The following is a 20,350-nucleotide window of genomic DNA, read 5'->3' as shown; positions in this document are numbered from 1 at the left end:
CCCAGCAGAAGCAGCTTGCTGGGCATTTATTTATGTGGTATGGTGATGTGGTTGTCGTTGTACATTGCATTTGTCCCAATGTGATGTCAATCCTCAAGGTGAGATTTTGTGAAAATGGGACTGATTGTATGTCATATTCTGCCATTTATGCTGTTTTGGAATCATATTTCAAATCTAATTGTCAGTGACTATACATTTTAATCTGGCACGGGCACAACTACCTCATTTCCACACTGATCGAGGTAAATATTATACTGGGGTTGGGTAGCAGAGCTTGCAGCTGTGTTTGCCTATTATTCTATTAACTTTTCCACTGGTAACTTCTAATGATACCGTCTCCTGGGTGATATGTAATTTATGAGGTGCTCTCAGTCTCCTCCCCAAATAAAACATGGAACAGTCCAGCAAGCATCCATTTGTTAATGCGGGTATTAGCACAGTGTGTGATTGGGGGGGGGGGGGGAAGGGGTGTTGGTGGTCACATCACAACCGTGTGATAAATAACTCTGGATTATAGTCAGGTGCTTCCTTTCCTCCGTGTCACCCCACCCTTCACACTCTTCATTTCAGTGGTGTGCCACCATGACAGGCAGACCCGAGGTTAACTGAGCACAGGCCGCGGATTGAAACCAGGACACTTTTTATGTCAGGAATATTAGTATTTACTGCATAAGTTGAAAATATACTCTGCCCTCCATAATGTTTGGGACAAAGACCCATCATTTATTTATTTGCTTCTGTACTCCACAATTTGAGATCTGTAATAGAAAAAAAATCACATGTGGTTAAAGTGCACATTGTCAGATTTTAATACATTTTAATACATTGCCATTTTTATACATTTTGGTTTCACCATGTAGAAATTACAGCAGTATTTATATTCAGACCTCTAGTATTGTTAAGTCTTCAACACCAGTTGAAGTGGGTTGGATATGTTTTGTCCACAGACCTTTTCTTGTTTCATGGTCAGTTCTTGGTGTGCTGTAACTTGTGGCATGCCTCGTGACTTTGCTTTCAAGATCTATGAAGTACAAAATCTATATTTTGAAATGGATAACTTGGTGTTAGCTTTAGCTGGAGACGGCCGTACTAAGATCTTTAAGTGTTCAAGTCTGGTACGGACTAGAGCAGAAAATGAAAACCTTCCAAGCCATTGAGAGACGTAGAACCAGAGTCAGTGTAGATAAAGATCAGAGCTGGCAGGATTCATATTCATAAAGAAAGTTAAATTATTTTTCTACATAGCACCATTCAGAAAGTCGTCAGCCCAGCGTTCTTTGTAACCGATAAAGTACAGAGGAAATAACTCCTACATTACAACTGTAGTTGTAGCAGATAGTTTGAACTGAGTAAACTCCCACGACCCTCAATACAATAAATAATTTGTATCAATAACAATATTGGTCGAGGTATAACTATAGAACAAAATAGAGACAATTGCACTCTGAACTGAGCCATTGGCTTTTTTTTCCCCACTTGATGTAGCAGTTTGGTTCAATGTTTAAAGTATCATCCAGAAGACTTTTCCATCGATACTGTAGCATATTTGGTGTCAGCTGGATTACGTTTGTGAAGTATGTCTGGAATCCACAACCTTCTGATGTAGATGGGACTACCTTCCATCGAGTCATGACTGCTGCTGTTAACTTTACCCCTGACCCGTGGGAATTTAATAAAGAGTTAAACTACAGTGTCATTGAAGCCCATTTCCAAAACATAAATTTAAAAGATCTTTTGGTGTTTGGCTTGAGCTGGATTTTGGTAAAGATCAGCATCATCGTGCACATGGGTGAGTTATATGGTGGAAGGGGGAGAAGAATTTAAATTGTATCAAATATTCTAATTGTCTATGTAATATTAATTCAGCTAGAGATGACTGCTTCCTGAAAATTGGTTCTTTGTGTCAGCCTTAATTAAGGTGTGTTTCTCTTTCTGTGCTGGTGTTGAAAGGAACATGGGATTGTGATTTGCTTTAGGAAGGTGTTGTTGCAGCTACTGAGGTATAGGATCTATGTGGCAGGAACTCCTTTTTGGTCAATACCTTTGTGATTGAGTCAAAATTAATTTGTTAACAGGGTGAAAATGTTCCCGGGTAGAAATGTCAAAGACTGGAGGGCATAGCTTTAAGGTAAAAGGAATGAAAAACTTTTTTCATGCAGAGTTGTGAATCTGTGGAATTCTCTGCCACAGAAGGCAGCGGAGGCCAATTCACTGGATGTTTTCAAGAGAGAGTTAGATTTAGCTTTTAGGGCTAACGGAATCAAGGAATATGGGGAGAAAACTGGAACGGGGTGCTGATTCTGGATGATCAGCCATGATCATATTGAATGGTGGTGCTGGCTCGAAGGGCCGAATGGCCTGGAGCTATATTCTATGTTTCTAAAGTTTTTTATATACAGAGGGTGGCAGGTGCCTGGACCGTGCTGTCACGGTTGGTGGTGAAGGTAGATATGATCTTGGTGTTACGGGTAAATGCAAGGATTTGCAGGTGTGGAGATGAGGAACGCAGAGCCAGATCTGTCCTTTTTGTTTGCTTCGGCCAAAAAGGACAGATCTGGCTCTGCGTTCCTCATCTCCACACAGGGAATGTAGGAATATGGATCATATGCAGGCAGAGACAATTAGTTTAACTTGGCATCATGTTCTGCACAGACTTTGTGGGCCTAGGCTATTGGCCTGTCCTGTACAGTTCTGTGTTCTAACAGAGCAGAGAGCGAGTTAATGTGGTAAGACATGGTGGTTGATTTTTATCACCTGCATGGTAGCCTGTGAATAGATTGTAACATAAATATGCTCTTCGGGTTGCTTGCTTTGCGAAGCTGCAGGAAACTCATGCACCTACCTGTAGATTTTCTTTGCTATTGGTTTTCTACTGTTTTGTGCTTTTCAAAGAAATTGTGCAACAGAAACATGTTAACGTGATACATTTTTAAAGAGACCACAAAGATCCTAAGTCTGAAGCCCTGACTAAGCTGAAGAAGGGTCATGACCCTAAACGTCACCCATTCCTTCTCTCCAGAGATGCTGCCTGTCCCGCTGAGTTACTCCAGCTTTTTATGTCTATCTTCGGTTTAAATCAGCATCTGCAGTTCTTTCCTACACAAAGATCCTAAATTTGTTGGTGGTCTTTCTCAAGAATTGGACAATGCAATGTTTTCTCAGGGAGCTCTGGTTTCCTTCCACACTGCAAAGATGTACAGGTTTGTAGCCTAATTGGCTTGATAAAATTGTAAATTGTCCCTGGTGTGTGTAGGATACTGTTAATGTGTGGGTATCGCTGGTCGGCACGGACTCGGTGGCCCAAAGGGCCTGTTTCCGCGCTGTATCTCTAAACTAAACTAAACACAACACAAGATTGATAAAATAGATTCCACAATTAGAAATGAATTTTGATTAAAAACTGGCAGGAATTATGCGAACTAAAGAGTGGTTTCTTTCAAACTCATTTAATTGCATGTGACTACTCTGTTAAAATTCAGGTTACATGCTTGCCCTCTGAGTAAATGTAGTGTTAACTTTCCAACCTGAAACAGTTCTCCCCTATGAAAAAGAACAGGATGCATATCAGGAAATCAAGGCATGAGGAAGTTGGGTTTGTGTGGGAAGGAACTGCAGATGCTGGTTTAAACCGAACTTCGACACAAACTGCTGGAGTAACTCAGCGGGATGGACAGGCGGCATCTCTGGAGAGAAGGAATGGGTGACGTTTCGGGTCGAGACCCTTCTTCAAACGAGGAAGTTGGGTTTATTATGTTCACAAAGGGCAAGACTCAGTGACCTAAATGAAGACTCCAAGATTATGAAGGGCACTCGTACTATGCAGTCATGGTAATTAGAATGAGTCAAGTACCAGGGGAAAATCTTCACTGTTCTACATTCAAAAATTGAGCCTGAAGGGGAAATCAGCGAGACTAAAAAACAGATAGAATTGGAGAATATGTTAGCAAGAAGACATTGAAGACAAATGGCTTTAGGAATGAGCTTAAGTTTCTGGAGAGAGAACTTGTTTGAGAGACGTAGTGTGTAGGTGGAGGAACATGATTCATATATTTGAAAGAGCAGACTTCTTGGACCTTATGAGTTATCCATCCTGAAAAATTCTGTTTAAGAAAATGGACATGTTTACAGCAATCAATTGTCAACTTTTAATATTAAACTAGACGGGTGTGTACCCGTTGGGTGCAAATCTCTGCTGCGGGCAGTCCTGCGGGCGCGGCTGAGGGGGAGGGGGGATAAGGGGGCTTGAGGAGGGGTGGATGTGGGGGGAAGGGGAGGAGGGGGTTGAGGGGGGATGGAGTGGGAAAGTGGAGGGGAAGGATAGGGATATGGGGGGTTCAGGGGGGATCGAGGGTGTGAGTGGGGGGGAGGAGGGGTGGATAAGGGGGGTTGAGAGGGGATGGAGTGGGGGAATGGGTGAGTGCGGGGGGAGGGGTAGGGGAGGGGTAGGGGAGGCAGGAGTGGGGGGGGGGGAGAAGAGGGTGCTGGACCAATGCAGGAGAGGTTTGGGCCCAACGGGTCCGGGGAATGTCCCCCGGGGCAGTGGGCGGGCAGGCGAGGGGGGACAGGGAAGGGCAGAGGGAGCTACTCACCTCTGCCCCATGTGGGCCAGTGCTGCAGGCAGAGTGAGCCGTGGAGCTGAAACGTCTCCTGTAGGTCGGCAGTGACGGTGGGGAGGGCCATCGGCCAGTGCCGCGGGCAGAGTGAGCCGTGGAGCTGAAACGTCTCCTGTAGATCGGCAGGGAACGGCGGGGAGGGCCATCGGCCAGTGCTGCGGGCAGAGTGAGCGTGGAGCCGAAACCTCTCCTGCAGCGGTCGGTGGCGAAGGGCAGCGACGGTCATCTTGTTGGACCCGGTTGGATTCTCTGCCGCCTCGCTGCACCATGGGAAGAAGGTCAGGTGCGCGGTATGCTGGGATGGGTGCCAGTCCACCCGCTGGCCTCCCGGGGAGGGAGGGGGGGGTAGCGCATTTGTTAAAGTTTATGAAGTAAATTGTTTTTAAAAAGTAACAAAATCGATGTAGTCAATCCGCGGGGGGAATGGTGAGTAGGGTGGGCCTAAAATTGTCGCTCTATTGTGTACTGGTTTTTTTCTGGATGAAAACCGCACAAAAAGTACGGGACAAACATATGGGACAAAGAAAAACAAACAAACGAGAGGGACGAACATACAGGAAGTGGGGAACAAACAAGATGAGCGTTTTAGTAATAGACAGACAGACAGATTAGATAGCATCAGTGACACAGGCTTTCTTTCTCCACACCGGTATTTTGCACTGAATTGCAGAGACATTTTCAGCTTTTAAATTGCTCCAAATTTATCTAATTGTCAGAATTTAGGAGTTTCAGGAGATGGAGTCATATAATTGTGGAATTCCAGGGACCAGTTGCAAGATAAGTTGAATTTCCCTTCATCTCACACATTTACTGGAAACCAGCTTGTCCACAGTTAGTGTTTTCACACAACTATGGGAAGAGCTGGCTTCTACTTACTGCGTTAATTTAGCACTCAAGTGGTCAAGGAAAAAAATGTTTTATGGATGTCTGGTTCTGTTACACCTCATTACCAAGGTCTTTGTTTTCATTTTCTGCACACTCTTCTTGACACTTCTAGTTTTTATAGCAATGCGAAAATAAATGTTCACTTCTTGTTCTTGCTTCGGAGTTATCTCTGGACTTCTGCTGGGCATATTGATTGTATTTTAACCTCTGTAACCACAGGCTGTTAATCTATTGAATGCTTTAGGGATGTGAAATCTGTTGTATCCAGAATAACATCTGCACTGTGACAGGCAAGTTTCTATTTTGGGTGTTTCAGAATTATGTGTGGGCAAATTGAACGGTTTTAAATGTTAAATGATACATTTCACAAAAAAATAGTGGTTTGGGAATGGGGTGGTTGTAGAGGGAGAAAGGTATTGGTGAACCTTTAAGTAATCTAAAGAGCACAATGCATAATGTCCAAACTTAGAACAAGGTTAGGAAGTTGAGTACAAGTATTTGATATTATTTGAAGTTATTGATTCAGTTAGTTTGTGTTTAAGATAGGGGTAGATAAATTCCTCTAAGCAACAGTGTGAACGGTTACAGGGAACAAGCAAATAGTTAGAGGTCAAGTGATCAGCCTCGATTTTTTTAAATGGCAGAGCAGATTCAAGTAACCTATTCCTGAATCCAATTTGTAGGCAGGTACAGTTTAGTTTATTGTCACGTGTACCTCTGTGGAGGAGATGGGCAGGTGACTCCTCGGGGTGGGACCCATCTTGTGTTCTGTTTCAAAATAAATATGGTCCCCACATCAAACTCTTCAAGTGAAATAGTTTGATATTGTCACAAAAAAAGCATATTGTTCACATGTACGGGTCAGAGTATACCGGATCAATTAGATCATTGTTGAGCTTTTACCTCCACTTGCCTGTGCTAATCCCAGTCTCCTGATTTGCTTAATATCCAATTGCTGGTCTCTTATTTGATAGAGGGCAATTTTACCCCAAAACTGAGAATTGCAGTGGAAACCAAATAAAATTGCAGGTATTGGAATCAGAAACTAAAAGAGAAATGCTGGAAAAACTCTGCCGATTAAGCAGATTTCTGAGGAGGAGTCTCTGACCTGACTCGCTGACTTGTTTCTCTTTCCACAGATGCTGTTTGACTGGCTGAGTATTCCAACATTTCAGTTTTTAATATGAGAACAAGGTAGTCAACTTGTTAAAAGAGGGAGATTTAGTCCAGGATCAAGGTGGAATTAAAAAGCCTAATTTATAGCAGTAACAGGAAGATTACATTGAAAGAATTCTTCTCCACCTTCAAAATGCACTGCATTTAGTTTCTCCCCCAGCTCTTCTGAAACCACAAACTCACGAGGAGGGAGAAGGGCAAGAAGCAAACACAGTAATACTACCAACTCTCTGTTCTCTAAGTCAAACCGCAGCTTGACTTTGAAATATTCTTTCATTGGTGCAGGGTTTGAATTCAGAACGTACTCCCCACACAGCACTATTGGGGACTTTCACGCAGCAGTGGAAGAAAATACTATCTTCAGGGCAACTAGAGTTGAGGACTAAATAGTACTATGTCTAGATCCTAAAAAAGTGCTGAGAATAAAATTGTGTAAGCTCCAGAGCGATGGGTTTTAAACTTGTGTGCGGGAGTTGAGTTGGGGATTAGGCAATTATTCAATATTTCTTGAGGAACGAATGGGCTATTAAAAACCATTGTTCTTGCTCAGAACTGGAAACCATGTGCAAAACACAAAGTGCTCAGTGGGTCAGGCAGCATCTGTGGAGGAAATGGGCAGGTGGCGCTTCGGGCTGGGACCCATCTTGTGTTTTGTTTTTAAATAAATATGGCCTTTGACGCCCCAGTGGGAAAGTCATTGCTGCAGAGCATTCAGTTCAAGGCAAGCCGACATTATTGTCATTTGCACAAGTACGATGAGGTACGCGTACAATGACAACCTTGCTTGCAGCACCGTCACTGGCAGATAAACTCAGACAAACACACACAAACATAAATTCTACAAGGCAACGAAAAGAAAAAGACTGCAAGAAAAACAAGCCGTTATTGCAAAACGCAATTAGAAAACGAGAAAGTAATAGCGCAAGAGGTGGTCCTTGGTGCTCTGTTGCTGAGTTAGAAATAGGGTTATGCAGGTCTGTTAGGAGCCTGTTGGTTGTAGGAAAGTAGCTCTTTCTGAACCTGGTGGGGTGGGACTTAAGGCCTCTGTATCTCCTGCCCGGCAGTAGTAGTGACTAGAAGGCCTTACTGGATTGTGGGGGATCCTTGATGATAATTGCCTCCTCCTTGAGGCAGTGCCTCATGTATACGCTTTTGATGGCAGGGAGGTCTATGCCCATGATGGACTGCGCAGGGTCCACTACGTTGTCTCCAGGGTTCCTGTCGTACCAGGCCATGTTGCAACCTGCCAGGATACTTTCTGCAGTGCATCTGTCAAAATTTGTTAAGAGTATAGGTGATCTGTTTAATTTCTTTAAATCTCTAACTCTCCACTGCTGATCCACCAGTAAAATCTGGCATATGGTCTCCCGACTTCCACTTCACTTGCCATTGAGGATTGACTTCAGAAAGGGAACTGCAAAAGTGAGAAATTGAAGATGTCCTTGAATACTCCAGCAAAGTTAGTCCCCACAGGTGTTTAGCATTCACAGGAACTCCATCCGTGCCTGACTGCATGGATTCACCTTGGAGGATGATCTGACATCGGCCTCACTGGGTCTCTGATCTCTGCATCGGGCAGCACACTGACTGTGGCGCACATTTGTAGATTGCCTTTTACAGTCTTTTTGATAGTAGAGCATTGGTAATATTAACAGCAAGGAGCTTGAAGCTCTCCGTCGTTTACTGCAAGTACCGCATATGCTTTCTGAAGTCGATGGCCAGCTCCTTCGTCTTGCTGGCATTGAGGGCAAGTTTATTGCCTTGACATCATGTTATTAAGTTCTCTATCTACTTCCTGCACTCTTGTTGTACAGACACTTTAATCTGTTATTCTGTTGGGTTTTAGAGGGAGCAATCTGAATAATCTTCCCTATGTCTATAAATTCCTGGAAGCACCGGATTGACCATTCCCACCTTTAACCCCCATGGCAGAGGAAGCAATTGAAATGTTATTGGAACAATTCATCCTTTTGATAAACATGACATCTGTTTCAATCAGAAAGAAAGGCATGTTGTACATTGTGGCAGCAACACTTCTTTCTGTTTCAATGAAATTTAATTCCTCCTTTCGTGCAGTGAAGGACTTAAAATCTTCTGTGTTGGTATTTGCCAAACCCAGTGACCATTAGAGTGTGAATGCCAAACTGGTCAGCTGAACGGAATGATTTCAAGACCCTCAGTGGAGATTTGTAAACTCTGTCCCAAATTTCTTTAATATCTGTGTTAGTCCGTGCTTTATTATTTTTTCATTTCTTCCGCTCCTAACCTGCAATTTGTTTTTCCCCATCATGCCACTAATTGGCAGCGGGAAATAGTTGAAATGTTGAGTAGATGAGTGTGTGTGAGGGTGCTCAAAGTAGTTAACCCTGCTACCCTGCTTAACCAGTTTACTGCATGGGTTGCTGTTTCAAATATTTCAGTGGAACACAATGATAAATGACTCTGTGAAATCTTTACACCAGATCCATTAGAATGGAAATCTCTCAGCAATAAGGACTGGGCTTTGTCCTACTAAGCTTGAGTTGTGTGGAGAGAATTGTATTAACACCAGGCTGAAGCACTAATGTGAGCAATTCGAAAAATAAATTCTGTCAGTGGCCCGATATGTATCTTGTTAGAATCTGCTTGAAATGTTTAGGCTCAAATGTTTTCTTCCCTAAATGCTGAAGTGCTGGCTTTCATTTCACAATGCTTTTTATACATGTAATGGTTGAGGTGTGTTTCGATCGGAGGCTTTGATCTTTCAGTGGCTTTTCAGGTTGTCCCCAGGGGACCATAACCTGTCTAGATACGGTTTCTATTGTCTGTTTTATTTAAGGTACTTCCATTGAAGTGCTGATACTAACACTCCAGGAGAAACTTGAGCTTTCATAGTGCTACTTGTCCTCTTTTTACCATGCAAATATCAGAATTTTCTTTTCCCCTTTATCTGTTCCCTCCTATTACCTACAAGCCTCTAACCCTCAACTCCTCCTCTTCCCCCTCCCCCCACCCCCCCTTTCCCCATTCCCACCTTGCTCTGTCTGTCCATCATCCCCCACCTCATCTGGTTATACATAATCTCCCAGCCCTCTATTTCAGCCCTCCCCCCACCTCTTTGTGTTGGCATTTATATTTACAGTCCCAATGCAATGAACTGAAATGTCAACCACCCATTTGCCTCCAGAGATGCCGCGTTTGACACACTCGAGTTCCTGTAGCAGTGGGTATTTTTGTTGAAAATAAGGCATTTGGTTTATATTGTACAGTCTGGTCCAAAATGCAAATTTCATCCCCTTTTCCTCACGCAGAGGATATTAATTGAATGTCAAAAATTCCAGATGCTAGAAGTCTAAAATAAAAGTAAAAACTGCTGCAGATACTCAGAGGGTCAGTTGGCACCTATGGCAAGAGAAAGTTTCAGGTCAGTTATCCTTCAGAAGGGTCACTGATCTGTTGATTACCACCCCAGTGTTTCCTTATTTATTTCAGGATAACCTGAAAAATTCCGGGATTCGGATTCCTCTACTTTTGCTCCTTACTTCAAATAATTTGGTGGCATGTTGACATGTCGAGTTCACTCCTGCTTGTAACCGTACCCTAAATAGGTAGTGAAGTTGATGCAATAACAATGCGTCCCTCAATATTTCATTTGAGTGTTTAATGTTCATTTGTACTGACAACGGAACAATGAATTCTTACTTGCAGTGACTTAACAGGCTTGTAAACGTAATACACAGATAAGTAGAATCAAAAACTCAGCAAATTAATAACTGTACTACCTGTGTATAAACAAAATCCATAGAGCAACCAAAGATACAGTTCATAGTAATTCATTGTTGAGGTCAGTGTTATGTAGTGTTTAAGAGCCTGATGGTTGCTGGGAAGAACCTCTTCTTGAACGTGGTGCTCATGGTTTTCGGACTCCTGTACCTCCCGATGATAAGAGCAAAGTGTGACAGCGTGAGCAGGGTGATATGGGTTTTTGATATTGCTGACTTTTTGAGATTGCCTCCTATTGATCCGTTTGTTGGGGAGGTCAGTACCTGTGGTGCACCAGGCAGTGTCCACCGTTCTCTGTAATCTCTTTCATTCCCAGGCATTCGAGTTGCTAAGCAAGGCCGTGATACATCCAGTCAATGTATTACCCATTGTATGTACCCTAAGTCTCTCGTTTCCCTTTGCCTTGACTCTCAGTCTGAAGAAGGGGCTCGACCCGAAACGTCACCTATTCCTTTTCTCCAGAGATGTCTGTCTGACCCGCTGAGTTACTCCAGCTTTTTGTGAGTACGGTTTAAACCAGCATCTGCAGGTCCTTCCTATATACATACTCTCCATTGTACACTTGTAGCAGATCAATAGAGTATTCAGTAATATATCTTCAATCTTCTAAGGAAATAGAGATATTTTGATGAGCTTTATTTGTGATTAGATAAATGTGCTTTTTCACTTACTTCCTATTTGGTCAAATCAAACCAAGCAGAACCTTGGAAGTCCAGACTCGCTCCTGTCTTTCATTATTGGGGCCCATGAAACAAAGCATAAAGTTAAGCGCTTCGGGCGATAGGCAGTGTGTGAATAATCCGATTAAAGCATTGCCAATCGCAATATTCATGGACCAGACTCTTCAGTTCTGAACTGTGCTGCTAATAGCTCATTGTGAGCTTCCTTGTGCCCCAGACTTGAACTGTTCCTTCTCTCACCTGGACCTTTTAAAGCTGGACAGGCAGCATCTCGGGAGAGAAGGAATGGGTGACGTTTCGGGTCGAGACCCTTCTTCAGACTGATGGCAGGGGGGTGGGACAAAGGAAGGATATAGGTGGAGACAGGAAGATAGAGGGAGATCTGGAAAGGAGGAGGGGAAGAGAGGGACAGAGGAACTATCTAAAGTTGGAGAAGTCGATGTTCATACCACTGGGCTGCAAACTGCCCAGGCGAAATATGAGGTGCTGTTCCTCCAATTTCTGGTGGGCCTCACTATGGCACTGGAGGAGGCCCATGACAGAAAGGTCAGACTGGGAATGGGAGGGGGAGTTGAAGTGCTCGGCCACCGAGAGATCAGTTTGGTCAATGCGGACCGAGTGCAGGTGTTCAGCGAAGCGATCGCTGAGCCTGCGCTTGGTTTCGCCGATGTAAATAAGTTGACATCTAGAGCAGGGAATGCAATAGATGAGGTTGGAGGAGGTGCAGGTGAACCTTTGTCTCACCTGGAAAGACTGTTTGGGTCCTTGGATGGAGTTGAGGGGGGAGGTAAAGGGACAGGTGTTGCATCTCGTGCGGTTGCAGGGGAAAGTGCCCGGGGTTGGGGTGGTTTGGGTAGGAAGGGACGAGTGGACCAGGGAGTTACGGAGGGAACGGTCTATGCGGAACTCAGAGAGGGGAGGGGATGGGAAGATATGGCCAGTGGTGGGGTCCCGTTGTAGGTGACGGAAATGTTGGCGGATGATTTGTTGGATCCGCTGGCTGGTGGGGTGGAAGGTGAGAACGAGGGGGATTCTGTCCTTGTTGCGAGTGGGGGGAGGGGGAGCAAGAGCGGAGCTGCGGGATTTAGCCTTCTCCTCCATAGGCTCATCTGCGATTACCGAACCTTTATTTCCCTTTTATCCCCCTCCCTCCACTGTTCACTGTTCTCTTCCACCCATCTCCTTTCCTCCGGCTTTACACTTCACTCCACTTCTTTCCTGACACCCTCCTGTCTCCTATTTGTCTCTAGCTTACTCCACTCTATCACCTCCCCCCTCACCTGTATTCACCTATCACTTGCCAGGCATTGTCCTACACCTACCTCTCTTTTCCAACTTTCTCCCCTTACTCCATCAATATGAAGACGAGTCACAATCCGAAACGCTACCCGTTCATTCCCTCCACAGATGCGGCCTGACCCGCTGAGTTTCACACTTTGTTTTTTACTCTAGATTCCAGGATCTGCACTTAACTATATCTCCATTGTTTTACGTCAGATAAAGATGGCCATTGGGTAACTTCAGAAAATTGTTTTGCATTTACACTTCTAGGCTTTTGCGACTTTGCAATGTCCTCTATTTTGTCATCTAACATCTCCTGCCTACGCAAGTTGGTAATGGCCAAGTTGGTAATGGCCAAGTTGGTAATGGCCAAAGAAAAAGAAGTTCATTCGAAAAGAACAATCTGTTCTCTCCTCAGTTCACCGCCCCATCTTTCTGTCAACCATAAACCTGTTTATCTCTCAACTATTTTCATTTCTGATAAAAGGGCATATAGTTGAAGCATGAACTCTTGGTTTCTCTCTTTGCAGATGCTGCCTTCCTGCCTGATTTCCCTGTTTATTGTTTAACTTATCTCTTCTTGGCCCCCTTGAATCTTCCAATGCAGTTCAGTGTCGGCATTATGAATGATATATTGCAACGTTGCTGACTCGAGAAGTTAAATTACAATTTATTTTCATAATTGAATGCTAATTTACAGGCTCGTCCTTGGTGTCTTTGCGTGACCCACAACTGTCTCCTTTTGCTTATACCATTATCCCTTTAGTTTTAATACCTCCTGCCCTTCACCTTTATTGCAGACCTTCACCTTTGTTTTCTCCTTCTGCTCTCTTGTTCAATTTCTTAAAATTTGTTATGCTGCTAACTTTTCCCAATTCTGTTGAAAGATTACAGGTCCTTCCCAGATTCTAGACATCTAATCTGTACGGTTCTTAAGTTGGAATATATTTAAATTAAAACATAGGCTAACCAAAACGTTTAACTTAACTATTCCAGGTTATCTGCAAGATGCAGTGATATTGTTGTTGCAGGAAAACTATTATTCACTCAGTAATGTCTGTGTGGAATATAAGTCTGGTTTATTTCATTCATGCTACATGAAGACAATGTGTCCTGTAATTCCCCACCTTACATCAGAACCATGGACCAAGTTCCAACACGACAGAAGATGCCTACAGCTCTGCGGCAGCCAGCAAGTCCACCCCACCAGTCTCATGATTGATCATTTGTACTTGTGGACTTGTACACAGGTTGGGCATTCATAACCTGGGGAGGTAATAGACAATAAGTGCAGGAGGAGGCCATTCGGCCCTTCGAACCAGCACCGCCATTCAATGTGATCATGGCTGATCATTCTCAATCAGTACCCCGTTCCTGCCTTCTCTCCATACCCCCTGACTCCGCTTTCCTTAAGAGCTCTATCTAGCTCTCTCTTGAATGCATTCAGAGAATTGGCCTCCACTGCCTTCTGAGGCAGAGAATTCCACAGATTCACAACTCTCTGACTGAAAAAGTTTTTCCTCATCTCAGTTCTAAATGGCCTACTCCTTATTCTTAAACTGTGGCCCCTTGTTCTGGACTCCCCCAACATTGGGAACATATTTCCTGCCACTAACGTGTCCAACCCCTTAATAATCTTATATGCTCCGAGATCTTGTATTGACATGTTCTTGACGCAACCTGGCCTACTACACATGTTTGAATCTTGTTTTGATTGATTGAAAGATACAGCATGGAAATATGTTCTTCGGCCCACCGAGTTCACACTGACCATTGATCGCCGATTCACAGTAGTTCTATGTTATCCCACTTTCGCATCCACTAGGAGCAATTTATAAAGGCCAATTATAAACGCCTATAAACGCACTAGGGGCAATTTATAAAGGCCAATTAACCTGCAAACCTACACATCTTTAGGATGTGCATGTGGGAGGAAACCAGAACACCCGGAGGAAACCCATCAGTCACAGGGAGAACATGCAAACTCCACACAGACAGCACATGAGGTCAGGATTGGATCTAGGTCTCTGGTGCTGTGAGGCAGTGGCTCCACTAATTGCGTCACTGTGCCGCCCTTATTTGGGATTTCCAAAATCAACATTTAACTTTGATCTATATTTAACTTTTTCTATATTTTAAAGTTAAAGCTGAATGTAACTCAATAGAACCACCTCCTTCTGAGAAGACTTATTACTTTGCAGACATCTACACTCAATGAACATGAAAAAAATCTGCAGATGCTGGAAATGTGAAATAAAAACAAAAATGCGGAAAGTACAGCAGGCCAGGCCACATCAGTGGAAACTGAAGGAGAGTTAATGTTCCAAGTTGAAAATTCTTCAACTGAAAATGTAAATTCTGTTTTGCTTTCCACATTTGCCTCCTGACCTGAGTGCTTAGAGTGTTTTATGATTTTGCTTCTGGACTCGATATATTTAAGTTCAGCATTTTCATTCCACCCAGATTCTGTAGTAATTTCTTCATTTTTACCTCCTCGTCTTTTGTTACTTGTCCCTTTTTGTCATTTAAACTCTGACTCTGTTCTTCATTTTTGCACAGATCGTTTATTCTCCCCTCTACCTTCACCAAAAGCTGGTTTTAGCTCCAGCTGATATAAACGTAATGACCTGAAATTCTAACTATGTTTCCTGTCCACAGATGCTGTCTGACCTGATAACTGTTTCCAGCAACTTGTGTTCTATTTTCTGTTTGTATTTTACATGCAGTCCCAGTTTTAAAAAGAAAAGTTTATAATCCGTGTTGACTTCGGGAGTATAAAAGCCATTAGAATGTAGCTCCAATAATGGCTCAGGAATGAACTGTGCTCAGAGCAAGACAGTTGATCAGAAACTCTGTGCACTGACTATCTGATGTCCTTTGTTATTCATCTCTCTTCTTTGTATTCTTAGGGGAAAATACACAAAAGATGAGATCTGCACAGTACCCAACCCCAGCAGAATTGGATGCGTATGCTAAGAAAGTTGCCAACAACCCACTGACTATAAGAATCTTCCCAAACAGCGTCAAAGTACCACAAAGGAAACATCTTCGCCGTACAGTGAATGGTTTAGACACTTCGGGCCAGAGATTCAGTCCTTACCCGTTGCAAGCCGGTTCTAACCGTGGTTTACTCGCAATAGTCAAACTGCCCACCAAGAGGATTGTGAAGGACTTTGACGGAACCCGGGCGAGGTTGCTGCCAGACGTCGCCATGAACCCCCCGTCTGCACCGTACGCCGCACCTAGCACTTTAACCCACCCGCAAAACACGCTGCTGCAACCTGGTTTACATGGATACCGCAAGATGCGCACAGACGGGGATGCCCCTCCCAATGTCACGGTGTCTACCTCAACCATTCCGCTCTCCATGGCTTCTAACCTGCAGCAGAACAGGCCCTCTGACCTGAACAGCATCGTGCACCAGATCTACCAGATGTGCCAGACCAGTGCCGGACTCACCACTACCTCAGTCTGTGAGGGACAGATCGCTAACCCCAGTCCCATCAGCCGCAACATGCTGATCCACGTCAGCTCCCGGGTGTCGGGCCAAGCTGCACCGTCCCACCTGCCCCCCTGCATCGGCAACCCCGGGGACCCGACCGTTGTCATGACATCCCTTGCCCCAGGGAGCGTCGCTATGGGCAACGTGAACAGGATGCCAATGGCCTACCAGAGTGACATAGATTCTACCACATGGCATCAGCATCAGCTGGCACAGCTGCAGCACATGAGCAGAGACCCTGCAGGCCACCCAGGTAAGCTCCAGAGGGAGGTCACTGGAGCCGGATTCCCCAGCAAGACACTGAGCTACCCTGCGGAGCTGTGCCTCGGCCAGCCTTACAACCTGAAGGTCCCCGGAGATAAGTTGTCGCCGTCACCCCCAGTCAACGGGATGCAGGGTGCTCTGTCCTACTCCAACGGGCAGTATTTCCAGCCAATATGGAACAACATCCTTCCGACTCCCAACAGCGATAGCTCGGGTTCCCAGGACCTGGGAATGGTGTTTCACGGAGGAGCTTCGGGGCCAGTAGACTGCGTAGCAGGGACTCACTTCCGAACCGGAGCTGGTTCCTCCGGCCAGACGAACGTCCTGCAGACGGTGGAGTACCTGGGCGCAGACTACCAGAACTCCTGCTTTAGAGACCAGACTATGGGAATGCTGGGCAAAGTCCACAGGTTGCCCATCAGCCGAGGCCCAGAACCAAATGTTAATCAGAGTAGTCACATCCACCATCCCGTGTACAGATGAGATAGTGTTGAGTGGATCAGGCTCTCAAGTAGTCTTAAAATTAATTTTGGATAATGTTCTTTTGTGTTGTTGCCTTTTGATTGCCAAACTTGTCAGTGATTTTCATTTAGTTTTTTTGGGGGGGGGGTTGAGGAAAGATTAATGCAAACATCTTACTTTGAGGGAGGATATTTTACAGAAATTAGGGTCTGCATGTCTGCCCATCACCTTGTTGCACAGATCAGAAACCAGTTTCAGCAGCAGGTTTTGAGGGGGAAGGGGTCAAAATGCAAAGCGTGCACATTCTTGCAATCACAGCTGCGTGCCAACATCTTTGATTTCAAGTGAGTTGTGAAAAACAGGTGGCAAGCAGCCATGAAAATATCTGGCATGTGTGCATCAGGCCTTCAGTAGCATTAAGGGGTTTAGTGCCAAGGTGCCAGAGTGCCCCCATTAACAGTTTTCACCACAGAGAGATGGGGGTCTGTTTGTCACCTTGTGTTGCTCCAGCAAACCCTATCTGAAATTTTGGGCAAAACCTCAAGTGCTGGAGTAACTCAGTGGGTCATGCAGCATCTGCGGAGGGAATGGTAGGCGATGTTTCAGGTAGGGACCCTTCGGACGGAATTTTTGGGTGTGTTACCAGTTGGCTGTGGGCAATCTGAGTTTGACTTCACGGTTTTGTGGTCCCACCTCTTCCCTTTCCTCTCGTGCCTCATTCACTGCAGGCTTGCTGCAGCCTTTCTAATCTGTGAACTACAGAGCTCTGTTTAACTCTGATGGATGATTCAATTGCAGAGCTCTCACCATGAGGGAAAATTGTTCAGTGTGAAATTTGTGGGCCAAGCAGTGACAGATTGCAAGCTCATTTAAATCCATAGAGCTGCATTTATTTTCTCACTGTAGATCAAAATGTAAGCATAGTTCCAAAGCAGGAGGAGCTGTCCCCACAGATAACATTGCAGTCTGGCTATTATGCTAATTTATTTTAAAGCGCTTTTGCTTTTTCCCCCTCTGGGTCACTGTGCATCATGATTGCTTTAGTGGCAAGAGCCAGAGGACAGAAAAAGAGATTAGGCGAGAGAGTGCATGAGTTCCTGGTGAGAGGGCATTATGTGGAGTCAAAGAAGCTTTGCAGCACGGGAGGAGGCTTTCAGCACATCTTGTCTGTGCCTGTGCAATCCTACCTATTTTATTCTCTGCTCTTTCCCTGTGGCCCAGCATATTTGAGACCTTGGCACTGATATAACACAGTGAGATAGGGTGGTTCTGCAGGGTTGTAGTGATGCAGGGTCATAAGTGATAGGTGCAGAATTAGGCCATTTTTGCACATTAAGTCTACTCCGCCATTCAATCATGGCTGATCTCTCTCCCTCCGAACCCCATTTTCTTGCCTTCTGTCCCTGACACCCGTACTAATCAAGAATCTATCTATCTCTGCCATAAAAATATCCATTGACTTGGCCTCCACACCCTTCTGTGTTGAAGAATTCCACAGATTCACCAACCTTGACCATTGACCCAATGCAAACTGCTGGTATAACCCCTCCTTGCACCTTTCCACCGTTGCCACGATTCTTTAAGCAACTGGTGGCCGTGGGGAGGCATCACTTGGTCTGCTTAGGAGGAATATGTGTTGAGAGTGAAGCTGTCCAATTGTTGTAGTGTCTATTGGGGACAGATTACAGTGTGATGACCTAGTCTGGCCTATGTACACCTCCAGTTCTACTCCTGTGTAGCCCAGGTTTGCTTTTAGAAGCGCCCCAGTGAACCACACTAATGCATCAAAACCGACATGAAGGCAGCAGACCAGCACCTTCTCGGGGGACCTGGGAATGTCATTTCCATGTCAGGGTGATTTTGTTTGTTAATCCTTCCATTTAAATTTTGAAACCGTGTTCGAATCATTATTACAGTTACGTGCAATCATATTTTTCTGTGGATGATAAATGAATCTCTCTTCAATTATGAATCTATCAAGATTGACGAAGGGCTTTGGGTGCACAGATTCCAGGTTTGATCTGTTAAAATGTTGGAAATGGTCAGGTCAGGCAGGATCTTGGAGAGAAATTTTACAAAAGGTCATCAACTGGAAAAGTTAACCTTGTCACTGTCGCTGCAGATGGTGCCTGCCCTGCTGAGTATGGTTTTATTTCACGCGTCCATTTTACTGATGGGTCTAGTTTTGACCTCGGTCGTATCAGATGCCACAGTTCATTTTGCTGTCTTGCAGTAGCTGTTCTCAGCCAGTACTCCTTTTCTAGTTTATTCACAAAATGCTGGAGTAACTCAGCAGGTCAGGCAGCATCTCGGGAGAGAAGGAATGGCCCATTCCTCTCCCGAGATGCTGCCTGACCTGCTGAGTTACTCCAGCATTTTGTGAATAAATCGATTTGTACCAGCATCTGCAGTTATTTTCTTATACTCCTCTTCTAGTTGCTCGTCAGAGACACCTGCTGGTGAGAACTGGGGCTTTGACTGTTTTATACTTAACTCTGATGCCTGAGATAGTTAATTGACGCTTGCTGTGTAGACCAGGAGGAGCAGAGCAACCACTGTATATTAGAATGATATCGGCCAGGGCCAGTGCCTTCAAATACCAACTTACATTTATTTCAACAAAGGGAGAAATTTGAGGCGAGCATCTTTTAAATTTCTAACTATAAAATGTGATATTAACTGCAGAAAGTGAAAATACAATTTTTCTACCATCCTCTATTCTTTCCTGAAATTAAATGGGTCAGACTAGATTATCTTCTATGGTTTTGCTGAATACCAGTGCACAGGGGAGCCCCTGTAAATCCAATGCCTTCACAATACTCCCCTTCACCTACTGATCAAGTTCTAATCTTGTTTGCTTGTCCTTAGTACAAAAGGTAAGACTTTTGTTAAATGTTGGATTTAATTACCATCAAGTTTGGCTGCAAGAGCAGTAAATGTGTTTTATTTTACTTCTCCTTACACTGACTGAATATTGCTATACTACTAACTTTTTTTTAAAAAGTGTAATAATTCTGTATGAATGTTGCCTGTTTCGTGAGGGTCTGAGTGTCAGTTGTGTATGAGTGAAGTCATTGGTCTCCCTTGAAGCTCATTGAAAAGCCTTAAGTCTTTGGTTTCCCTGGTTCTCTTATAATGAACATGGTTTGAAAATGGAAGGCCAGCATTGTTTTCAGCACAAAGCTGGTGTTGGTTAACAATAATGCTCAAATGGTTCTCTTAAGCAACAGGAAATTCAGACAAAATATTTTGTCTAAATGTATTTCCTTCAGTGTAGTGCAGGGCTGTAACCACTTCAAACACATCCCTCTTCCCCCTGTCCTCAATCTCCAAGACTTCAAAGCTTTACTGACATTGACGGTGTGTGATAAATTTATTTGTGATTGGAATCACTACTATAAGCATGGTGAGGATATCGCATCAGAGTTGCTGGACAAACATTTATTGAATGTGGAGCCTATTTAAAGGAACATCTTGTGATGAATCTTGTAGGTGACGGCTGCTCAGCAACTGTTCGACATAATCCTGTTGATCTTCTCAGCTCTCTGTTCCTCCTCCTTGCCCTTCTTTGTGCCCCATTAGTAATCCAATCTCTTTCTCCTCTTCCCCACCCCAGTGAGAGAAAATAACAACAATACCCTTATTCCAATCTGAAGCCAATCATATTAAAAAAATAATTCACATTGAAGCCCACCATTCTTCTTACTATGCTTAACCGGAATTGC

The 20,350-nt window shown here is 44.2% G+C and overlaps 1 protein-coding gene across 2 annotated transcripts in view; it reads left to right on the top strand.

Annotated features, from left to right (window-relative positions):
• Window positions 1-18,934, top strand: part of fam222ba (family with sequence similarity 222 member Ba) — a 38,654-nt gene extending 19,720 nt beyond the window's left edge. For both annotated transcript variants that reach the window (XM_078422385.1, XM_078422387.1), the window contains exon 2: window positions 15,307-18,934. In XM_078422385.1, coding sequence (XP_078278511.1) covers window positions 15,324-16,646 — 1,323 coding nt within the window. In that variant the 5' untranslated portion in view covers window positions 15,307-15,323 and the 3' untranslated portion in view covers window positions 16,647-18,934. The remainder of the gene's footprint in view (window positions 1-15,306) is intronic.
• The last annotated feature ends 1,416 nt before the right edge of the window (window positions 18,935-20,350 follow it).

This window comes from Rhinoraja longicauda, chromosome 26 (genome assembly GCF_053455715.1).
Source record: "Rhinoraja longicauda isolate Sanriku21f chromosome 26, sRhiLon1.1, whole genome shotgun sequence".
In the NCBI taxonomy this organism is placed as follows: Eukaryota; Metazoa; Chordata; class Chondrichthyes; order Rajiformes; family Arhynchobatidae; genus Rhinoraja; species Rhinoraja longicauda.
The sequence above is the reverse complement of the archived record's forward strand: the minus strand, read 5'-3'. Positions and strand labels throughout refer to the sequence as shown.